The 14,410-nt window shown below is 36.6% G+C and overlaps 1 protein-coding gene across 1 annotated transcript in view; it reads left to right on the top strand.

The window, feature by feature from the left end:
• IPO5 (importin 5) overlaps positions 1 to 14,410 on the top strand; it is a 55,829-nt gene that overhangs the window by 20,556 nt on the left and 20,863 nt on the right. Inside the window, exons 4-12 of the mRNA XM_019444047.2 lie at positions 561 to 641; positions 3,467 to 3,659; positions 5,552 to 5,654; positions 6,777 to 6,873; positions 7,091 to 7,195; positions 9,402 to 9,524; positions 9,615 to 9,735; positions 11,561 to 11,648; positions 13,432 to 13,538. Coding sequence (XP_019299592.1) covers positions 561 to 641; positions 3,467 to 3,659; positions 5,552 to 5,654; positions 6,777 to 6,873; positions 7,091 to 7,195; positions 9,402 to 9,524; positions 9,615 to 9,735; positions 11,561 to 11,648; positions 13,432 to 13,538 — 1,018 coding nt within the window. The remainder of the gene's footprint in view (positions 1 to 560; positions 642 to 3,466; positions 3,660 to 5,551; positions 5,655 to 6,776; positions 6,874 to 7,090; positions 7,196 to 9,401; positions 9,525 to 9,614; positions 9,736 to 11,560; positions 11,649 to 13,431; positions 13,539 to 14,410) is intronic.

Below are 14,410 nucleotides of genomic sequence, written 5' to 3'. Positions count from 1 at the left end.
CCAAATTTCTCCTGGCCATATTCATTTATTTGTGTATATAATATGGCTTTAGTATACTCCCTCTCTCGAGAGAAGAATTTGAATACTTTCTTCCCTTTCTTGGATTTACTTCATCTGAGGTATGTTTCTGGTAGTTTGTAAGTAGTGGTAACATAAACCAATTCTACTTCATGTGATCTAGAAAATGTTACAAGATAAGTAGTTTTCCATGTTGTAAAGGGATACTGGGTAAGCACTTGCTTTACAGCATGGTGGCTCAGGTCACATTTAAGAATTTTTTGGCCCTCATAGGCCTTGAGTTTTGTTATTCACAGAAGCAAAAGTTGGGAAAATATGCACTTACATTAGAAAAATCTAAGAGCTAAATGTAGAAAGGAGCTTGAAAGTCACTCCCTGGACATCCTCTCTTTCCTTACCAGGAGAAAATTTTAACACCAGACCTAGATTACATGACTTCGTATGCACAGACCTTTCCCAGTCTTATTTCATTTTTTTTCACTGGTGTGCTCGTGAAGTTTTTGAACATCTTCTAACCTTTAATGTTTTTCTTTTCCCTGAAGGAAACCTACGAGAATATCCCAGGCCAGTCAAAGATCACATTCCTCTTACAAGCCATCAGAAATACAACAGCTGCTGAGGAGGTACTATTTTAATATTTGAGGATATGACATTCTTCCAAAACAAAATACAAAGTTGGGTATTAGATGGTGGTCCATGTGGGTAATGAGAACTGGTGATTACTGCATACATGGTACCAGAACTTTGAACTTACATTTGCGAAAAGCTACTTTGCAGTTACATTTTTTTTAAGTACTCTATTAAATAATTTCTCTTTTCCATGTCAGATGATGTGTTCAGGATATTTGAGTTAATAGTTTTTAAATAATCACATAAAAATTTATTAAATTTAAGTGATTTCTGTGGTTATAAAAAATATTTCTTCCTTGAAACCATCCTAAAGGAGGAAATTTAATTCATTCGTTGTTTTACTATGTTGCCAGATGTTTCTGAAAAAATATGTTTTGTCTGTCTTTAAAATTCTTATGCTTATTATAATCATCCCTAGGTGGTGAATAAGATGTGTTAAAGATGTTTAGGAACAAAGAGACACTTTGTTGAATCCTTTATAAACTGGTTTTTAGCAAATGACCTGATGACTGTACCAAATTCAAATGTGTTTTTCTTACTGGTTTTATATACATTAACAGCTGATTTTTTTTTCTTGCCCAAAGTAATATCCTTACATATATTGAACGTTAAGTGAATATTTTATTTATTTCACAAAAGGTGTCAAAATATCCAAGTCTAGAAAACTAATCCCACCTATGAAACATGGAATTTAGAATGTGTAAAGTGAGGGGTGTTCTAGCTGGCTTGTTGATAGAGCATGCGACTCCTGATCTCAGGATCGTGAGTTTGAACCCCACATTGGGAATAGAGGTTACTTTCAAAAAATAAAAAAGTGACAGAATTTGTAAAGTGAGACTTCTGCTAATATTAAAACATGATGGAAACAAAGCCACACTAAATTTCTACATACTATTACACGTGACTTCTTGTAGTCAGTCGGTTTAAATTGGCAATTTAGTGTTCTGTGGTATTACTTAAAAACAGTATGAAAGTATCCCAGTTTGTTTTTTTTTTAATTTTTCTTTTCAATGTTTATTTATTTTTGAAGGAAAGAGACAGAGTGTGAGTGGGGGAGGGGCAGAGAGAGGGAGACACAGAATCCGAAATGGGCTCCAGGCTCTGAACTGTCAGCGCAGAGCCTGACATGGGGCTCGAACTCACAAACTGTGAGATTGTGACCTGAACTGAAGTCGGTCGCTTAATCAACTGAGGCGCCTGGGTGGCTCAGTTGGTTGAGCATCCGACTTGGGCTCGGGTCATGATCTCACAGTTCGTGAGTTTGAGCCCTGCGTCAGGCTCTGTGCTGACAGCTCAGAGCCTGGAGCCTGTTTTGGATTCTGTGTCTCCCTCTCTCTCTCTGACCCTCCCCCATTCATGCTGTGTCTCTCTCTGTCTCAAAAGTAAATAAACGTTAATAAATAATTAAATAATTAAAATAGATGACAAAAGGTGCTTCTTCACCTTTGTAATATATCCTTTAATTCCAAATGAATGTTAAAATATGAAGTAACAAATCTCTAGAAACAATTGGCTATTTTAATTCTTGAAAATTGAATCAAGTTAATTATGAAACACATTTTAAAGCCAAGAATAAACAATACTAAAACTGTCAAATTTTACTTTCAAAAACCTACATTGAACCTGTTTTAAATCTTGAATTAGATGATGATTATGAACTAGCCTCAGTGTCTTCATTATGGCTTCATCGTTTTCAGTGTGTGAGAACTGCACAAATTTTAGGCACTTTTACAGGGATTTTAACCATTTTGAACCCTTTCTAGAGCATTGAAATTTCTTTAAAAGTTTGCTGTTTGCCAAAATTGAAACAAGATTCAGGGCCACCTGGGTGGCTCAGTCCTTTAAGCATCCAACTTGGGCTCAGGTCATAATCTCACAGTTTGTGGGTTCAAGAGCCTGCTTCGGATTCTGTGTCTCCCTCTCTGTCTCTGCCCCTCCCTTGCTCACTCTCTGTCTCTGTCTCTCTCTCTCAAAAATAAACAAGCATTAAAAAAAATTTTTTTAAGTAAAAAAAGATTCAGTGAAAAATAACTTCAGGAAAAAATTGGTACATTTTATTTGTATAGCTTAACTTTTTTTGTTGGTCATAGTCCCAAAGTAATTATAGTGATAATGAGTAGCCCATGAAAAATTGGGTTTAATAGTTTTAATGGCTTATTTATTTAGTATGATAAAATTTTAGAATGATTTTTTTCTTGACTCATTATAATCTAAAGGAATATCATATAAAAAACGCCAAACTTAAATATAGTCTACAGATTTTTAATTGGGATAAGAATGTACACATTGATATTGATTAGCACTTGTAGGCATTAGGAACTTGTAATGTTTGTCTGCTTGAATGAAGCATAAAGATAAATGGATTTGATAGCATGTTATCAAAGGTTAATGAAAGGGCTGTGATACAGTGAGATAAGGCCAGGCTGGGAGTAAGATTAGGTATACTGGAATGAGAAGTAGGACAAGAGCATTCTAGAGTTTGCAGTTTATATTAATACTTATTTTTCTTCAAAAAATCTATTAAAAATAGCAATTAAAGATAAGTTTACCATTGCTAAGGTATATTTTTTAATTTGTGATCTGATGTATTCAGGGCTTTTCCTTACTTATTAACAAAAAGAGCTTTTGGGTAGCATGTCAGTACAGTAGACTAATGTGATTAGAGAGAGTTTTATGTATTTTATCTTTTTTAAAAAGAATCTAGCAAAGTGTTTTAGAAATGAATTGTAAAATACACCCATGGTGGAGTGAATGTAGTTTGTGAAAAATGGTTTCTCTTGAAAGATACCAAGTTCTTAACCATGCTCTCCATTTATAGGCTAGACAAATGGCTGCCGTTCTCCTAAGACGTCTTTTGTCCTCTGCATTTGATGAAGTCTATCCAACTCTTCCTTCTGATGTTCAGACTGCCATCAAGAGTGAGCTACTGATGATTATTCAAATGGAAACCCAGTCTAGCATGAGGAAAAAAATCTGTGATATTGCTGCAGAACTGGCCAGGAATTTAATAGGTGTGTATGCAAATACATTCATTATTACGTTTTGGAAGAAAATGAGTATATTCTTCCTTTTTTTTTTTCTAAAGTGGAGTCTTTTTAAAATTTTTTTAAAAATGTTTATGTATTTATTTTTGAGAGAGTTGGGGAGGAGCAGAGAGAGGAGGAGACAGAATCCCAAGCAGGTTCCCCTCTGCCAGCATAGGGCCTGAACCCACAAACTGTGAGATTATGACCTAAGCTGAAATCAAGAATCAGACACTTAACTGAGCCACCTAGGCGCCCCTGGTGGAGTCTTTTTAAAGGAAGATTTATAAGTACCTGAGTACCATTTATTCTGTTCAGAATGAGAGTGATTATGGATTCTGCATTTAGAGCCAAAAATCTGATGTTTTGAAGTGCAGTCATAATACTTACCTGTTGGTTTTCAGAGCATCTGTGTGGAGAAATAATTTTGTAGTTTGCTTGAAAATTAATCAGTTTTATTTCCCCCCTAACCTGTTAATTTTTGAAAGCACAGTCTAACTTATAACCCGTTTTGTAGATTAAACTTGCCAACAGAAGTAAAAATCAGTGGACTCCAGGAGATTTGGTGTTACATCTGTATGATAATAAATTTTGCAATAGGCTATTATACCACTATACTGTATACCTTCTAAAATACCCCAAAATATTTTTAAATGATGAAATCAAAAGAAAATCTCTAAAAATGCACTTTGCCAACAGTCAAACCTTTTTTGGTCACACTAAAAACATTAATAATGTAATTGAATATGCTTTGGTTTTTTTGGGGGGGAGGTTCATAGATGTGATTGTAAACTTCATTTAGGCAGCATTTTTAAAGGTTGAAAAGGATACCTCACTAAGATAAGATTTTTTAATCTCCACTACCAGGAATGTAGAAATTCTTGTTCAAGTCAGCTTACAGATATCAACTGATTCCTTAAAACAGGAAATGTGTTGGGGCGCCTGGGCAGCTCAGTCGGTTAAGCGTCTGACTTCGGTTCAGGTCATAATCTCACAGTTCATGAGTTCAAGCCCTGCATCAGGCTGTCTGCTGTCAATACAGAGCCTGATTTGGATCCTCTATCTCCCTCTCTCTGCCCCTCCCCTGCTTGCTCTCCCTCTCTCTCTGTCAAAAAAGTAAATATTTTTAAAAAGTAGGAAAAGTGCTAAATTTTTTATTTTAAATAAGTTCGAAACCCACTGAAACTCTTAATTTTGAATTTTTAAAAATATTTATTTATTTTGAGAGAGAAAGAGCGTGACCTGGGGAGAGGCAGAGAGAGAGAGAAAGAAGGAGAGAGAAAATCTCAAGCAGGCTCCACATTGTCAGGCAGAGCCCAACATTGGGCTTGATCTCACCAACTGTGAGATCACGACCTGAGCTGAAATCAAGAGTTGGGCACTTAACCCACTGAGCCACCAGGTGCCCCTTAATTTTGAAAAAAAGAAAGAAAAGGCTGGTGAACCCCCATTGTTTTCTGGGTCTTCTGTGACCAAACTTTATAAATGACATCATTTCTAATTCAAAATCACTTAATAATGGAAATGTTTCAAAGTGCTGTCCACAATTATTTTTTTTAAACCATGATTTCATTCCCTTCCACCCGTAAGCATGATCTTTATGTTAAAAGGACTGATTTAAGGGTGTTTCTTTTAATGCCAGCTCTTTAGAAAATAACCACTGCCAGTATCTGTGCTTATGCAACCCAGATGCACAGTTGCTGTTTACAAGATTAGAATGCCATGTTTATGGTTAAAGGACCTAATTTTATTAGGACGTTTTAAAAATGTGACATTTTCTACTACTAACATACTTTGAGGCTTGTGAAATGAAAGGATTCACCCTTCATTCTTTGAAGTTTTGACTTACATACTTTATGCCTGGATTTCTTTACTTTTAGATGAGGATGGCAACAACCAGTGGCCCGAAGGTTTGAAGTTCCTTTTTGATTCAGTCAGCTCTCAAAATATGGGACTGCGGGAAGCTGCCCTTCACATTTTCTGGTACATACATTGATCTTATTTTCCTGAAAAACTTAAGTGTCATGAAGGTACAAAGCACATTTTAATGGATGTTTTAGTCTGACTTTTTAGACTTAAATAATGCCTTTAGATGAGCTTTCTATTTGTGTTGGAAATAAATTGAAAAAACACAAAGCTTTTAATTTCATATTATATTCCTTTTTGTGCACAGCGGTTGTCTGCAATTTATTTTCTATTCTTTGGCTTTTATGATTCCAAACAAGATGGTTTCTTTTCCCTTTTTTGGAGATCGACACAGTATTAAATATATCTTTTAGAAAGCCACTTTAATGATGAAATCTTGAAGAAGAAAGAAAAGGCTGGTGAACCCCCATTGTTTTCTGGGTCTTCTATGACCAAACTTCATAAAAATACATTATTTTAATAAAATCCTGTATATTTACAAGCAAATGGTCTCAGTTTAGAATTAAAAGATGATTTGCACTAAGAAAAATTTTGTCTGGTGTTATCATACAGTTCTACATTAAAAATATAGTTGGATTTATAACGTTTCAAGATTATATACTTGTTAAGAAATGAGATACACCTTGAATATCAGAAGCGGATAAGGGTAGACATTATACCATCTTCTACTTAATTTGTCAAATGGATCTCATTTGTATCGGTAACCCGGAGTAGAGAATTAATTGCAAGTATTGAATATACTTGTTAGCTACATTTAAAGTAGAGCAGAATCGGGACTCCCTGGGTCACTGACTGAGCCCAGGCACAGATTGTCAGGTAGCTCTGTGACTGCAGCTACCGTCTGCAGCTTCGTGTTTGCTTTTGTCCTGCACTCCAGGTCAGCTTCCTACAGGGACAAGAGTGATAAGGATAAAGTACAGGGCTGGTTGGGCTGCTGAGTAGTGTGTGCGCACCTGGGTCACCTCTGCATCCAGCATAATCCTCTCTGCTAATGTTTGTTGCCATTCGCCCAACCCCCAAAGAGGATTACTTGGAAGATGGATGGATGGTGTTCAGCCATCAGGGTTAATGCACACTTAAGTCAGGCTGATGTTTAAGGTTAGATTAGAACATGAGATGTTCTAGCTGACACCTTACTGAAATATGTCATTTTGAAAGAGTACTTTGGATCTTTTTTAGGAACTTTCCTGGAATTTTTGGGAACCAACAGCAGCACTATTTAGACGTTATCAAACGGATGTTAGTTCAGTGTATGCAAGATCAGGAACATCCATCGGTAAATAATTTCAATTCCACTAATATTAACACCTAATTTAATATAACATTTAACTTGGGAACGGGATTTATGTATTTGGAGATTATCTTTAGTTTTAATACTGCAAAATATAAGTACTGGTTTTACTGATGAAAAATTTCATCTTGAGTAAGAAATCCTGACCTTGCATCCATCAGTAATTTCTCATGCTTGACGTTTTTTGCTGTTTTCGTATTAGATCAGGACATTATCTGCTAGAGCTACAGCTGCATTTATACTTGCAAATGAGCATAATGTTGCTCTATTCAAACATTTTGCAGACTTGTTACCCGGATTCTTACAGGTAAGAAAACGGTATGAAATAAGTGAAAATTATATCCTTTTTTGGTTTTCTGTGGTTTCAAATTCTTACCAGAATTCTCGAATGCTTTCATTTATTCAATCAAGTCATTGGCTACTGTGTGCTAGCACTAGGCACTAGAGGGGATCTTTGTCCCCATTGAACTAGATCTCTTGCCTTTCATAGACTCTTAATCTCTTAAAATACCTAGGTTAGGGTTTCTAAAGTTTTCTATGATGTATGATACAAGTAATTTGTTAAGTAATCACATAGGTTATTTTCACTGAATCAACCAAAAAAACCTATGAAATTTAATGCCCATTTTACATAAGGAGAAACTAAAGAGGGGAGGATAAGAAACTTGCCCAAGGTCACAGTGTCAGTAAGTGATGGAACCATGATTTAAACCCAAATCAGACCGAAGTCCTTACTCTTAATCCCAGGGCTTATGATAGTTTGTACTATAAATAGTTTGTGGTTAATTGTCACTATTGGATCCTAAGGGTGTTATTATTTTAGGGATACCATCTGCCTCAATCAGAGCATAAAATATGATTGGGTAAGTTAGAACAATTATTGTCAACCTTGTTAGACCCAGATTTTGTAACTTTGCATATTCCATTTTGAAATATTGAAATGCACAGGTAATGTACATATGTATATGCACAAATTTTAAAAATAAAAATATTGCCCTAAGTTAAAATACAAAGAAGAAATAAGAAGAAAGTAATACGCAGTAAAATGGTATGCTTTTCAATATATAAATGCTAGGGCATGACTACAATGAAAGACATAGTAAACTAGGTGTTTTTTATTTTATTTATTTATTTTTTTAGAGCATGCGCGGTTGGGGAAGAGGGGCAGCAGGAGAGCAGGGTGAGAATCTCAAGCAGGTTCCACACTCAGCATAGAACCCAGTGCAGGGCTTGATCCCACCACCCTGGGATAATGACCTGAGCCTAAATCAAGAGTTGGATGCTCAACCGACTGAGTCTCCCAGGCATCCCCAGACTAGGTGATTTTTAAGTGATCTATACAAACTCAGTAGCTAAACATGTGGACTGATAGATATCATTGGCAAGGCCAACACCACAAATGCTGTTATTATTGATGATTTGATTTCCAGAAATGGTAAAGTTCTGGACAAAACTATGTATTTATTCTAGATTTATACAATATTTACTTTTGGGGGTGGGGGGAATCATGGTACATTAAAACCAGACAAAATCTAATTGTGACTTAGGTTTTAGGTTCAGATCATTATAAATGAGTTTTTCATTTTTAGAAGTATCTGACATTATCATGTGAGATGCATGGTAAGAAGGTCCTGTGAGTTCCTCGTAAGTATTTGTGTCACAGATGCAGACGTCTAGCAACCCTGGTTTTGGCCCTTCCTGAGTCATTGTGACAACCAAGAAAACTCCTGGGAGAAATAGTGTCCTGTTGAGAACCACCAGGTTAGAGAGGATTCAGAAGAGCTAAAATTGAAAAATCCTGTGTGAATTGTACATGATTCAGAGTAATTTTGTAGGATTTAGTAGAAACTTTTCTCTCAGTGCTATCAAATTGAAAAGATAGTTTAGGTCAATGACAAAAAACATTAACTTTTCCATTCTATCGTTTTAGTCGTTTATTACCTAAAAATTTTGAGTTACTGTTGAAATCTAATCTCAGGTTTTTCTTCCCTTGAATTTAGAGTAAGTTAAAATGTTAGCCAAAACTTCTAGGAGTTGTCACTCTTAAATAGTCAGTGGTTGATACAGAATGTATATTTAAATACCACAGTGAGCTAACTCGATGTCATAGAGAAATAAGTTGAGTAATATTGGACACTTGAAATGTATCCTAGGGCCTAGTATTTATTGTATGTCTGAAAAAGACTAGGATGTGGATGTTGGAAGGACAGAGAAAAGGGATTCCTTCTAGTTATGAAAAGAATTCTTTGACAGCCTCAAGTTTGTTGTGCTGGATGCTATAATTCTGAACTAGATTTAAATCTTTATATGTTTCTAGTTGACAGTCAAAAGGAAGGTGTACATGTGACTGTAGGTAAAATTTCATCATATAGATTGCTAAGTTATTATTTAGCGAAAAATACTCTTTGATAATGCCACTTTGTTGTCTGCCTTTTACTGTTTTGGCAGTGAGGCATCTATAAAGTGACTCTTGAACCCAGACCTTTTTTCCTTTTCTATTTTATTTTTTCCAGGCTGTGAATGACTCATGCTACCAGAATGACGATTCTGTCTTAAAGTCCCTCGTTGAGATTGCAGATACTGTTCCAAAGTATTTGCGTCCTCATTTAGAAGCTACTTTACAGCTAAGTCTAAAGGTAAATTAAATACTTCAGTAAATGTTCTGTTTATTATTTTCAATGAATAATCTAAACTACGAAATGTGTACAAATACATCTTCTTTGTAGTTGTGTGGAGACACCAGCCTCAATAATATGCAACGCCAGCTCGCCCTTGAAGTAATCGTGACCCTCTCTGAGACTGCAGCTGCTATGTTAAGAAAACATACCAATATTGTTGCACAGACTAGTAAGTCAAAGATCTTTAAATAATTTGTGTTCATGTGGAAAAACTCTTCAGTGAATTTGCTGAGAATTGTGTAAGCTCATAGATTTGTTGAGAATATGATGTCCTTTCAAAACAGATGAATCTGGAGATATACATCTCTATACATATTTATGGGCATGGTGGCTATGCTGCACACATTTTGAAATCCCATAATAGGCAAGACATGTGATGCCTGGAAACAAATCCAAAGACACAGAAGACCTTTATGGGGAAATTAGATAACATGTTGAAAGACTAGACTAATAGAGGAGCTAAATACCAGTTCTTCTGAAATTAATCTATAAATTAATACAATTTCAGTCAGAATCCCAATAGAGTTGGACATGATAAGATTGATCCTAAAATTCATGTAGAATAACACAGGGCCTGAAGTAGCCAAGACCATTTTGATGAGCATAGTGGAGATCTTGCCCTCTCAACTATGAAGATTTAGAATTTGTTCGTGGCACAGGTGTAGACAAGTGAATCATCTGAAACAAAAAGACCTATAAGCAGATCCACTCACATGGAAACAAAGCTGACTTGAAAAGATAGATAATTGGGGGGGAAAAAAAAAGATAATTGATAAAGGTCATTTCTGTAGCAAAAATATATCCCAACTTCAGATATCCTATAAACACTAATTTGGGGTGGATTAAACACCTAAATAATAGTTCATTTTTACGAGTAAATCTTGATGATTTGATTTTTTTAAGACTGAATCACAAACCACAGATGCAAATATTGCTAAATTTGCAAATACTAAAATAATTTTTTGACCAAATACTCCGTAAGTGAAATTAAAAGATAAGCTGCAGGCTGGGGAAAAGTAGCTGCAGTGGACAGAGTCAACAAAGTTTAAGTACCTAGAAAATAGATGAAGGCTAGGGAACTGGAAATTCACAGAGGAGGAATCTGAACTAGCTAATGAGTGCTGGTCAGTCTCAAATACCAGAGTAGTTGTGGAGTCCCAAGTTGTCACAAAGTTTGACAATACTGAGTGTTGATGAAAGGTGTTGAGCAGGCAGGACTCATACAGCTTCGGGGCACTTCACACGTTGTTGTGAAATAAGACAGTTATCCTTTTAAACTTCCTCTAGGAATGCAAATTTATGCAACCACTATGCAGAGCAGTTAGTCTTTCTTATAATATTGAAGATAACCTATAACAGTTTCATGCCCTGAACTCACACATTTCAAGGATATGTGTATAGAAAACTCATCAAAGGAAATTTTTTAATAGGAAGAAAATTGGAAACAACCAGAATGTCCATCGATGGAATAGTGTGTTTACATAGTGGAATACTGTGAAGTAATTACAATAAAATCCATATGTGTTGAAAAGAAAGCAAATTGCCAAAGGTTACATGTAGTATGGTACTACTAAATTTATTTATTTAGTAGTAAATAAATTGTGTGTATTTATTGTGTAAAAACTAAAATCTTGAAATGGTGCTGTTTTTTGTATATAGGGAAATCTGTAGTTCAAGTGTAAAAACAGTTTGGGAATGAGAAGTGTCGGTTTTATTCATTGCTCACCTCTGGTGAGTAAAAGAGAGTGTGATAGGATCTAGGAAGTTTGACTTTTATCCTTAGTGGTACTTAAAAAGAACAAGGTCTAAAGCAAATGTGGCAAAAAGGTTAAAATTTAACAAATTTTGGGGGGCACAGGCAAATAATTGTCCTGTCTCTTAGAGGCAAAGTAAACCCTTCATTTTTTACTTCTTAAAATTCTTGTTCATAAATGGTGATACTGATAAAATAAAAAAGCTACAGTCTTCAGGTGTGAAGTGATGATTTACTTTAGTTCCTCAGATGTTAGCGATGATGGTTGATCTTGAAGAGGACGAGGACTGGGCGAATGCAGATGAGCTGGAAGATGATGACTTTGACAGGTAATCGCATGCGCCAGAGACTGTGTGGAGGCTCCTCGACAGAACAGAGAGAGCTCCGGTGGTGACAAGAGTTTAGGGTTCCAGGGTCCATGTCTTCCCACTGTATTCTGTAATCTAAAGTTAAACTTGTCAGTTTGGAACATGGGACACTGAGGCTTTCTGTGTCAAATTTTATAAATTATATTTCATTTACTTTTAATTAAGTAGCCATCTTTCCTCCCCATTTTACTCTGAATTTTCTTCAAGATTTTTTTTTAGTGTAAGAGTATCTTAAAGTCTGTATAAAGAAGCTTTATTGTGAAAAATGCCTTTATATGCATAGACCTCACTTAGAATAGTTGTTTCCACACTGTTCCCTGCAAAATGACGTTTTCCCAATTTCATTCAATTTAACCATAGGCTAGAGACGAGATAGTGGCAAGATTTGCACACTAGATTACTGTGACACTGGAGCTACTGTTTTACTTGTTTAGACTTCAGAGATTCCTTGGAATTCCTGGAAAAGTCCACCAGAATCTATTTATTCACTGTCCAGTGGTGATGATGGCCTCTTCTTACACGCATGTGAGAAGTAGCACTTTAGAACTCTGTTATTTTAACTGATTCTTTCAGTGTTCCTACAGATACATTCTCAGGTAGAGTCAGAAATGGAGAGGGCATTTGAGTGATTTGTCCAGGGTTTGTATAGCCCGTCTGTAGACGAAGGTTTAATGCCAGTGTGTCATATTCTCTTTCTCAAAGAGCTGAAAGTATTGCCCTGAAAGACTGGTAGTTGGTATAAGCTACTATAACAGGAATTAGGTAAAATGAAAGACATTTGACTTGCAGAATGTACAGTGCATCTCGCGGCTTAGTCCCATTATTAAAAATGACTACCCTGGCTTAAATGCCGTTTTGAAGTATATGAAAATAATCCTTCACTGGAAATTACCTCATAGGACTAAAGAGAAGACCAGGCTCAGATTGGGTTTCCTTTCCCTGGTTCAGTTACTGTAATGTGCTGCTGCTCCCTGGCCTTTAGTTTGCCCTGTAAAAGGCACTTACAATTATATGGCTTACGAAGCTACTTTCTCTGGGCTAGATGAGTAAGATTTTCTTATCTGTGGGTAAATAGGCCAGGAATATATTCAAGGTGAGTTTAGATATATTCTAAAAATCATTTATAGTTTCATCTTTATAGTCTCTTCACTGGACAGTTGGAGATGATCCCATGACAAACTCACTACCAATCTTAGAGTTCAAAGCCAGTGCAAAAGGCTCTTATACCCAAGTTTCTTCCATTTTCAGTGAAAACACTGGAATTGAGTCTCACCGGTGCATAAATGTTAGCTATGCAGCTAGTACTCCTTTAAAAGTAGGTAAGTTCACTGCAGAGAAGGCATCCCTGAGTCTGAGCACCGCTTTCAGCGTTCTGTGTTCTGTTGATGGAGTTTGAAGGATGTATGTCCGGGAAATGAGGTAACAGGCTCTCTTGAACACGCTGCTCATACCTTTGAGTCTTGAGAGCACCAAAGCTGAGTGTTAGCCAGTGAAGGGTGTGCGCAGAAAGAGCAAAGTCTTGAAAGTTAAGATTGAGACAGGACTTTTTACATCGTGGTGAATGAATCATGAAAATGTTATGTGTTCTCCTTTTCTTGAGGATTTTGAACCCACAACTTCATGCATTTGAAAGACTGCTTAAATTGGTCTTTCTCAGCCTTAGTTTCATAGCATATTTAGAAATACATGTGCACAGTGCACTGTGTGTGTTGAGCATGTTGGATACGTTCTGGTTTGTGTGCAGCAATGCGGTTGCTGGTGAGAGCGCTCTGGACCGAATGGCCTGTGGACTTGGTGGGAAGCTGGTGCTGCCGATGATCAAGGAACACATTATGCAGATGCTCCAAAATCGTAAGCTGTGTCTCCCTCGGATGCTAGCATAGTGCATGTGGCTTTCTAAGTCTCAAACTGACAAATGCTTAGACTTCATCTTTCTTTGCCTTTTTATATCCAATGTTTAGCCTAATTTTTGTGTTATACTGATAAAATTCTGTTTAGTCCTCTTTGGAACCATCCAATCTTATGCTAAAGAATGTTTTTTCTCGCGACTGCAGATACTCCATTTCCTCTGTAGAACTGGCTTCAATGCATAGGAGATAATTACAATACCAAGGAAAAACTATAGATTTTCTCCCTAGCCAGAAGTATCTAGGTTTTAATTTAAATAAGACATCGTCATTTGATGTTTACAAATATTAGCACATTTGATTCATATGATCTTCCTTAGCCACTGTCTGTTATTTTTAAAAATATATAATCAGGGGGCGCGTAGGTGGCCCAGTTGGTTAAGTGTCCCAACTTTGGCTCAGGTTATTATCTCACGGTCTGTGAGTTCAAGCCCCACGTTCGCCTCTGTGCTGACAGCTCAGAGCCTGGAGCCTGCTTCCGATTCTGTCTCTCCCTCTCTCTTTGCCCCTCCCCTGCTTGCACTCTGTCTCTCTTTGTCTCAAAAAATAAAGAAACATTAAAAAATACATGTATAATATATATATAATCAGAAGAGAAGCCACTTCTGGGGCCCTGGGTGGCTCAGTCGGTTGGGCATCCGACTCCATTTTGGCTCCATGATCTCATGGTTTCGTGGGTTCGAGCCCTGCATCAGGCTCTGTGCTGGTGGTGTGGAGCCTACTTGGGATTCTCTCTTTCCCCCTCTCTCTGCTCCTCCCCCACTCACGCTATCTCTGTCTCTCCCAAAAATAAATAAACTTTGAATAAAAAAAGAG

Source organism: Panthera pardus, unplaced genomic scaffold, assembly GCF_024362965.1.
Source record: "Panthera pardus isolate Hobbes unplaced genomic scaffold, ASM2436296v1 HiC_scaffold_1, whole genome shotgun sequence".
Taxonomy (NCBI): Eukaryota; Metazoa; Chordata; class Mammalia; order Carnivora; family Felidae; genus Panthera; species Panthera pardus.
This window is presented reverse-complemented; position numbering and strand designations above follow the sequence as displayed.